Source organism: Fibroporia radiculosa, assembly GCF_000313525.1.
Source record: "Fibroporia radiculosa TFFH 294 genomic supercontigs, scaffold2568, whole genome shotgun sequence".
NCBI lineage: Eukaryota > Fungi > Basidiomycota > Agaricomycetes > Polyporales > Fibroporiaceae > Fibroporia > Fibroporia radiculosa.
Genome location: NW_012133355.1, coordinates 84,404 through 93,317, shown reverse-complemented (window position 1 = coordinate 93,317; position 8,914 = coordinate 84,404). Strand labels below are relative to the sequence as shown.

The 8,914-nt window shown below is 58.7% G+C and overlaps 3 protein-coding genes across 3 annotated transcripts; all 3 read right to left on the bottom strand.

Moving 5' to 3' along the window:
• Window positions 1–504: 504 nt before the first annotated feature.
• FIBRA_04085 (uncharacterized protein) lies at window positions 505–2,391 on the bottom strand (the record flags this gene model as incomplete). Its single annotated transcript, XM_012325903.1, has 9 exons — window positions 505–869; window positions 930–1,175; window positions 1,230–1,353; window positions 1,408–1,484; window positions 1,545–1,646; window positions 1,698–1,728; window positions 1,778–1,809; window positions 1,861–2,127; window positions 2,178–2,391. 9 exons carry the CDS (start codon window positions 2,389–2,391, stop codon window positions 505–507), a joined length of 1,458 nt encoding a protein of 485 aa, XP_012181293.1.
• Window positions 2,392–2,782: 391 nt separating this feature from the next.
• On the bottom strand, window positions 2,783–5,612 carry FIBRA_04084 (uncharacterized protein; the record flags this gene model as incomplete). Its single annotated transcript, XM_012325902.1, has 17 exons — window positions 2,783–2,884; window positions 2,942–2,958; window positions 3,018–3,103; window positions 3,182–3,249; window positions 3,302–3,484; window positions 3,538–3,619; window positions 3,678–3,859; window positions 3,923–4,154; window positions 4,225–4,340; window positions 4,401–4,513; window positions 4,580–4,618; window positions 4,686–4,722; window positions 4,786–4,827; window positions 4,884–4,926; window positions 4,978–5,004; window positions 5,054–5,092; window positions 5,140–5,612. 17 exons carry the CDS (start codon window positions 5,610–5,612, stop codon window positions 2,783–2,785), a joined length of 1,881 nt encoding a protein of 626 aa, XP_012181292.1.
• A 429-nt stretch (window positions 5,613–6,041) lies between these two features.
• FIBRA_04083 (uncharacterized protein) lies at window positions 6,042–7,580 on the bottom strand (the record flags this gene model as incomplete). The annotated part of the gene is made up of 8 exons (XM_012325901.1): window positions 6,042–6,383; window positions 6,445–6,498; window positions 6,560–6,660; window positions 6,718–6,842; window positions 6,897–6,968; window positions 7,028–7,170; window positions 7,226–7,354; window positions 7,425–7,580. 8 exons carry the CDS (start codon window positions 7,578–7,580, stop codon window positions 6,042–6,044), a joined length of 1,122 nt encoding a protein of 373 aa, XP_012181291.1.
• Window positions 7,581–8,914: the final 1,334 nt, after the last annotated feature.

The following is an 8,914-nucleotide window of genomic DNA, read 5'->3' as shown; positions in this document are numbered from 1 at the left end:
GCGCGAAGGGAGTGTGGGTGTCGCCTGTGGGCGTGGGGTGAGTGTGGGGTGCAGCGGGAGGGCGAGGCACACACCGAGGCCGTGAAGGAGGATGAGGAGGTTCTCGTCGGTGCCGTCGTCGCTCGGGGCGTAGGTGAACGGAACGGGGATGACGGACGGGTCGGGCGGGGGCTTTGACCTGGGACTAGCGCTGGGAGCATCGCGGAGGTGGACGTTGCTCATCGTGTGTGCAGCGTCGGTCGTCGTCGATGGTGGCGGTGATGGTGGTAGCGGTGTGCGATCACTCAGCCTCGCCGTGGGGCAGAGCGGCCATCTCGGTAGATCGACGATGCGCACGATCCTTGCGTTTTCGATCACCCTGACCGATTGCAATCACAGCTCAACGTTCGAACACCAACGCGCAAGGCAAATCGGTTTATTCCCCATAAAGATAAATCAGTCCAGATTTTTTCGACCTTTCTTGGTATATGTACTACTACAGCAACGCGCGCACACAAATTCATTTTATGCAAGAGCAATCATCGCACCAGCAGCAACGAGAGACAAGATCATGGCGGGGGCGGCGGCAGCACCCGCACCCGAGGTCGTCGTGGTTGTAGTCGGCGACGGCGCACCGGTCGAGGTCGTGTACGACTGCGTGCCGTTCGGGTAGTCGTAGCCAGGGTTGTTCGCCCATGGCACCGTCTCATTCATTGCGGTCAGGTTCACTGGCGCAGACAGCGACGCCGCCGTGATCGCCGTGTTGAGCGACGGCGCGACAAAGACGCCTCCAGTGCCTGCACCGACGGCGGTCATGTTCGGCGCCGCGAACTGCACATAGTACTCGTTGTTCAGCGGGCCGGGGTAGCCACCCGTCAGGTTAAGCAGGGCTGCAAGTCAGCGGGTGAGCATACCTGCAGGGGCAGAAGGGAGGGCGGTGGGGGACTTACGCAGGGCGGTCGAATTGCCGACGAGATCGTTGTTCTTCCAGCCTGTCGCCTCCGCAACGAATGAAAAGACGTTGTTCACCGTCGCGTTCGTGTCCTGTCGGCCGAGCGACTTGAGGCCCCAGTTCGCCTGCACGGTCGAGAGCGAGGAGTAGTGCGTGTAGAACGTGTTGTCTGTCGTGTTGACCAGATTCGTGGGGAGCGCGCCGCCGATGAGGAAACCCCAGACGTTGTTGTTGACCGAGTACACTGACGAGTGGGGATGAGTTTACCGCACGGGTAGGCTGGGCAGAGCAAACGTACCCTCGTTCTCGTCAAAGGTGATGAGGATGAGCGTGCGGTTGTTGTTGAAGCGCTCGTCTGCGAGCACGGGGTTGAGCCAGTAGTTGATCCAATCGCCCATAAAGTCGACATTAGTGTCGTGACCCTGTCGGGACAGGTTGAGCCCTCGGGGCATGGGTCACACGACACGGAGACTTACGTCGTTGACCAGATTGGGGGTGACGAAGACCCATTGCGGGATTGCATCCGCGCTCATGTCGTTGGCAAAGTCGTTAACTGCGTGCGGGGGCTGGGCATCAGCGGAGGCATTTTACAAATCAAGGGGCACAAGCGCACAGTTACGGATGCGGAGGGCACGCTCCGTGACGTTGGAAATGGAGTCAAAGATGATGAGGGGGTTGTGCTTGCGCACATAGTAGGTGTAGGTGCCCGTGCCGGCTGGGGGGAAAGGTCAGGAGAGGCGGCAAGAGCAGACGGAGCGGGACGGACCGATGTAGTCGTACGAGGTGAAGTTGTAGCCCTGGGGAGGAGCGGTGAGCGAAGAAATGAGGAGGAAGTGTGGAACATACAGTGTATCCGTCGTAGGGCAAATTCTCCTGGTCTGTAGAGGCACGGGTGAGTAGGGGCACGGGATGGAAGACGGGGCGCATACACTCTGCCCAGGAGATGTTCTTCTCCTCGAGGAGATCGACGACGGTGGAAATGTTTGAGGGGATGGCATCTGCGGGGCGGGTGAGAGGGGCAGAGGGACGAGAGAGGGAGGACGCACAAAAGTCGTCGTTGTATCCGCCAAAAAAGTCACCACCCGCGGCGGCGATGTAGTTGGGCTCGGAGGTGTGGGTTACGCCGTAGTAGCCGGTGAGGAGCTGGCCGTACTGGGAGAGGTTTTGGAAGGCGGGGGACGACTGGGCGGTCGCGTCTGGAGGGGGTGAGGACGGTGGGGAGTCAGGAGGAGGAGAGGGTGCTCACAGTTTGTGTTTTCAAACCAGACCTGGATGAAGCGGTCGAAGAGTTTTCCGGGGACGACGGGGCCGTTCTGGAGGGTGTTGTTGGACTTGCCGGTGTAGTTGCCCGACTGCGCGAACGGGCTGCTCGCCGGTGGCTGGAACGTCTGCGCCGTGGCGGCAGATGCCGAGCGGACGAGGGCGAGGACGGCGGTCCCGAACAGGAAGGCAGACTGCATCGCACAAGGGGGACTCACTAGCACTGGCAGCTCGAGCACGCCGTCTCCACTTTCTGGTCGCCCTTTTTAAATTCCTTTCTCCCCCTCCGGCCGATGGCTGCAATGTCCTCGACCAGTGGACCTCTCGCACCAACGTGCGATGCCAAGCCGCCTCTGTCCAGGGCGCACCGCGGCACATCTCTTCACGCCCCCTTTAATCGACACCCACATGCTTGGCGGCTGGCCTCGAGACCCCAGCTCTCACGCATTCCACCTATGCTAGTCTGCTGTTCCGTTTGCCACCACACAATCCCTCTCACGCACGTGTGCTGAAGATACTAGATAACACACCCGAGTCGATTCGCTCAAAACATACAATTCTAATTTTGATCGTCTAAATAGAGCAACCCCCTCACACCGTCTGTTGCGCGCACTGGTCCACCATGTACTGCGGTATCACAAACTTTTGGCTCACAGACGGCAGCACGTTGAACTGGAACAACAGCCCAGCAGCCTGCAAACAACCAGGTCCCGTTAGAAAACATCACCAGTGAAATCCACCCATACGCACCATGTGCCACGAGATGTCTGCATCAAAAATAACCATCAGCCCTCATCCATTCCCAGCAACAGAGAACGCTACGCACGACAATGGAATGCCCAGTACCCCGCATTGTCCGCCTGGAAGCGCAGGATCATCCACGAATACGTCGGGATCACCACCGTATCACGCCTATCCGCGAAAGCATCATCCCGTCAGCGTCCTCGAACATGATCCCGACGATCCATCAGGAGCAAGAAGTGCACGTACAACATCGGCGCCGTGTTGTTCACACTCTCACCCTGCCACCGCCCGCTGCCCGAGCCCATCACCCAGAACTGCCCGCACGCAAGTCAGCGCAGACCACCACCCCGCACGCGCACCACGCACCTTGTACCCGTGCAAGTGGAACGGGTGGTCCCCGTCGTCCAGATTGTCGATGATCATCTCCACCGTCGACACCTCGTCAATTGTCGTGATCAGCTGCGACCCGTCCCAGTTCGCCGAGCCCGACGTCGTGTCGTTCCCGAGGTGCGCGAACAGACTCGACGTGTTTGTCAGCGGCGCCCACGACTGCTCACTGCTATCAGCCGTGCATACACTCAACGGAGTCAACGAACCCGTACCGTCTCATTGATGAATGCTAGGTACGGTGAATCGTCGTTCGCTACATCCGCGTACTCCATCGATATTGTGAAGTAAGTCGAGCTGCCGGCCGCCGCCATCGTCAGATCGGCGTCGCGGGAAGGAATTTGCAACAGCGTACAATGTTACATCGGGCGTGGGTCCCCCGCCCACGGGGACGAGGCTGGATTCGTTCAGCGCGCCCGGGGCGCCGCTCGGCAGGGCGGGCGGGTTGTCCAGGAGCTCAATGTCTGGCATCGTGTCGTTGGCGACTCCATAGCGAAGGACGCCGCGGATCTCTGTCTCGCACCCGGGGTTGTTGTACTACCGGAACCCAGCCCGCAGAACGTCAGCGAGGCCACGACATGTATACGGCGCGGGACGCACCGTGAACGCAGTCTGGTCAAGGTCTGCCCGCATCCAGTACGCGCCGGCGGTCTCGTTCGTCGTCAGAAGCACACTGTAGCGCTGCGCGACGGCGACCGAGAGGCTGGTGACCTCGAACGGCTCGACGGGCGTGCCGTCCGCCTCGATCACCGTCAGCGTGTGGTTGTCCACTGAGAACGACAGCGCGACGAACGAGCCCGGGTTGACGATCCGAATCCGATACGTCTTGTTCCTGCAGAGTACGCAAATCACGAAAATGTTTCAGCGAGGCACATGCGTCGTGGACGCATCGCGCGACTCACGCTTCCAGGGTGGCGTTGAAGAACGTCGAGTTGTACGAGCCGTACTGGCCGACACCATTGATGGTGCCTCCATCAGGGACGGGCTCGTTTCCTGGATTCCCGTCGATACCACCCGGCTGCACGTGCGTTGGCAATCAAGCATGGGCTCAAACGCGAAAATCGATCATCGAGCTTACCGTAAAGTAGTAGTTCAAAAGCGCTGTGGAGAAGCCGTGATACAGATCCGACATCAAGATGAGCAGATCGCCATCGTACTGAGGGACGGATTCGTTTTGGCTGTGGACGACGACTGTGGAAGGAAGGCGCGCATGTAAGCAAGCGAGCCCAGCTTTCAAAATTGATGAGGGACACTAACGGCCACCGACAATGCCGTCGCTGTACTGGGTGTCGTAATCTGCCGCGAGATAAAAATGATGAAAGATGAGAGAGCTAGCGGAGCCGTCGGTAGCGAAAAGACGAACGTGCGTGCCACCAAGAGCTACCGACGTAATCGTCGAACTAATCATCACATGGGAAGATGAGTGCCACAAGATCGGGTGCCTGTCTTGGCTGAGCACACACCGTAAAGTTGTAGACCATAGATTCTCCGGGGGGTATACCACACTGTAAAAATAGCAGGATAAATATATGCCATATGGTCCGTCGCACTGAGGACGCACCTGCGTGATTCCATCCGTGCCATCATAAAAATTGGTGTTTCGTCTGTGGGCAATATTGAGGGTCACTGGGAGACGGATGGGGCCTGCGACTCACTGGTATAAGCCGTGCCAGTGGATAGCACTGGGCGAAGCGGTCAAACGCTATTTGTGATATGCACAGAGAGACTCACGTTGCGTTGGGCATCTTGTTCGTGACATTAACAATAATTCTGTCTTGTACGTTCGCCTCTATGGTGGGGCCGGGGAACATGCCTACGCGGGAGGATGAATGAGTGGGACAGCGGAGATATGGGAGGGAAGAGACTCGCCGTTGACGACGAGCATGTCCTTCTCCGTGCCGTCGGGGGCGCCGATGCGCTCCTCGACGACAAAGTCATAGTAGCGGGTGGTGGGCGGCTGGTTCTGCATGGTCATGTCCATAAAGTACGTGCTGGAGTCGGGTGTCTGGACCCGCTGGAGCGGCATGGTTGTGGAATTCGTCGCATTCGTCGAGGCGGCGGAAGCGGAGGAGTGGTCGTGGTGGAGGCCCAAGCCGAGTCCGAGGCCGAGCCCAAGTCCGAGCACGACGACCACTGCAGCCACGGCTGCCCCTGCGATGGCCAGGATGGTCACGGTCGAGCCGAGGAGGCGCATGCGGCGGCGCCATGGGGATACCCTGGGAGGGGCGGTCGGACTGACGGGGCTAACGGGACTGGCATGGTCCTTGTCGTAGAGACTGTCGTAGTCCATGGCGGAGCGAGTGGAGGGGGACAAAGGAAGACGGATGCGCCGCGAAGTAAATGCATACCGAACGGAGGCCATTCCGATAGCACGGACTCTGGGAGCAGGCAATCTAGAGGCCGAGCAGCCGAGACAGAGGGAATCTGGAGGAGGAGGAGAAGAGCACGTGGACAGAGAAACCTGGGCGAACGTGTGTCGGAGGGTGGCCCGGCGACTGACAGCGGACGCCCATCTTTATACGACGACAGCCTTTCCTCCCACTCTCCCCCGCCATCCGACTCTCCCCCGCCCCCACGCCCCCGTCACGCTCACGTGCATCCACACGCGTCCTGTCACACCCCCTCCCGTCCAATCACCCTGCCCGCATTAGTCACCCCAGCCAGGCCGCCGCTATGCATATACCCATTGCCATTCCTCTGCTCTCTACGACACGTCCGCTCAATCAAACGGAACCGCCCTGATCCCTGCCCCGACAAGTCGTGGCCCGGGCTGCCTCCTCTTCTCTGCCTCCGCCGCCGCAAACACAGACGGAACCGGTATTCCACAGCAGTCCCCCCACCCTACCTCCCGCTGTCCTGCCCCGCTCAGATCCGCCCTGTGCGCATGCGCATGGCCCCAGTGTCCGTCGTCCTGCTCGACCTCCTCGCGCTCCGGCGGCAGCGGCCCGTCCCAAGCCAGGATCGACCCAAACAAAAAGTGCTGCATCACAGGCAGTTTCCCCAACACCTCCGCCTGGAACATCTTCACCATGCCCGAGTTCACCTTGTCCCACGTCTTGACCTATCAGAAGCCGCCAATTAGTGGTCTTGTGACAGTACGCGTATCGAGAAGCTTAATTTACCGCGGATATGTCATCAAGCATGGGCGAGTGCCACCGCAGCGACGCCGTCTTCACCTTCGTGCACGCGCAGTCCAAGTCAGCAGCATGCGCATATATCCCTCATCCCGTGACCTACCGAGTTGATGAATTTGATACATGCAAAATACATGTAGTGCTTCGCATACTCGTCCACGATGTCCCTGTCGTGGATCGACTTGGGCTTGATGTACTTGTGACCTTCACACCCGCGCATCCGTTATCAGAACGGCAGCACAAAATGTAAAGCAAACGTACCTCGCAATTGTGCAGAACCGAACAGGAATGGCAGGAAATGATAGTCGTCCAGCCCCCACACCCCATGGGAACCAGCAGGCTCTAGCCAATACGTTGACTGCAGCACCCTCATCACCTGCACATATCTGTCATTCGAGTATAAGTCACTCGCTTCATGCCGCAAGACGGTCGGGATGCACCTCCAAAAGACCCGAATGACCAAGGCAACATGATCACTTTCTTGCACTACGCCTAGCCGTTCTAGACAAATTCTGAGCCCATGTACGTCAACAACAATCAGGCAACGAAGAAGCGTGGTCTCGGGACGTACAACCAGCATAAGAAGTTGAGCTCCATCCCGCTTCCATAATCGATGCGCGTCCGGTTTCCCCATGACTCGCCAAAGTACACCGCTAGTTCAGGGATCGCTTCCCCGGGAAGTTCGGGCAGGGTTGCATGTAGAGACGATGCGTTCTATTACTCCATATGGGTACAGCAGGCGCGTTCTCATAAATGGGGCGGAGCGCACCTCAGCCACCTTGTCGTAGAATGTCTTGAATGCTGGATTCCCGAACCGTGACGCCTTGTTGTCCACCGGCGGCGTAGCTTTTGCGATCTCCTCAACCTGATCCAGGACAGCAACTACTGCCTTGACGCCCTGTGTCCATGGGACGCACACAAGGTCTCCGTGAGCTTCCAGACGAGCGGTCCGAGCGGTACTCACGCACAGGTGATTCGACGCAATCGTCGGTGAGTTTGACGCCTACAACGGCAGCATTGAGGGTTTCGATGTACGAGATGATGTTTTTGTGCGCTTCAGATGCCTGAAAGTGCTCGAGCTGCTCTTTGGTGAGGATGACCTTGCGAGGGGGATGGAATGACATGGTGCTGAACAGAGATCGTGGAGTGGCACCTTCCCGCTTTCAGGCCGGATCTTATCAGATCACGTGTTATATTGGGTCGATCCGTCACTAGCGCTCGCTCGTGAAACCGAGCCGCTGTGATCAACGCTGAAGACGTTGCATTTCAGTCTCTGCATCCCTCTTGCCTCTCTGCATGGCTAGCCTCGTATCTCTTTAAGCGTTCTGAGTTTAATCAGGAAAGGAGGCCGAAGCTGTTTGAGGAAGACGGAGGTGATTGCGCAGGATTCTGATATCAGGACAAGACACGGACGTTGCATCTTGCGTGCCAGTGTTCAAAGGTACGACCGCCCTTATCATAGTCTTGCGCATTCCCCTCAAGGGGTTACTTGAAGCTGCGAGTGAGCGATAGAATTCATGCTAATCTACGCGGTGGTACTTGCTAGCTCCAAGTGTATTAAATCATCACCCGCATCACTCCAACGCCGGTGCCGCAGACGCATCCCGGACGCGTCTTGGTTTCGCTAAAGCAGTATGTCGCTCGACGGAAAAAATGGTGTCCGTGTAGGGAAAATCCATCGCAGGAGGTCTAGTAAGGAGGAGGATGATAACGCTTTCACCTTCCCTAGAGCGAAGACGCCGCCTGCGCCTGAGCCCGTTCCAGCAGCGGAGCTTCCGAAATCTATGTCAAATGGCCATGAATCCCATGGGAATGGTAATCTCGCACCTCCACAATCTCCAACTCGCAACCGCGTTGCCTCCACGCCGTCCATCATGAATCAGAATGGGACACAGTCGTACCTGGACCCCCCATCCGCGGGTCCCTACCGTGCTGGGTTTCCTAATCCTCGTGTCCCCAGTCTGAATGGCATGGCCCACATGCCTCATAGGCACCAATCGCCTGCTCTGCGCCAGTCTCTGTCTCTGCCAGGCTCCTCGCATGGGCGGACGCGTTCCGTCTCCGGTCCATTTTCCCCCTCCAGTCCCTCTCCTCTGGCATTTTCGTTCAATTCCCAAGAAGCAGGAGCCGGAAGGCTGCCGACGTCGTCCACCGCCCCGGAGCTGCGCACGAGAGAGAACGGCCTGGGCATTTCCCCGTCGCAATCGCAACCCCACGCACGTCGGCACTCGCGCATACACTCGCGCAACCTCTCTGTGTTCTTCCCGCGCCCTGGCACACTACCGTCGACCGCGATCGCAGAGGATGGCGGGCAGGAGATCATTTTTAATTCCCCGTCGCTCGAGGGCGTGCCCATGCCGTCCGCCTCGCCCGGGCCCGGCTCGCGCAGCTTCCGCGAGGGCTTCACCTTCGGCGCACGGCCCCCATCGTCCCCTGGCCATCCCATGCCAGCGATGGG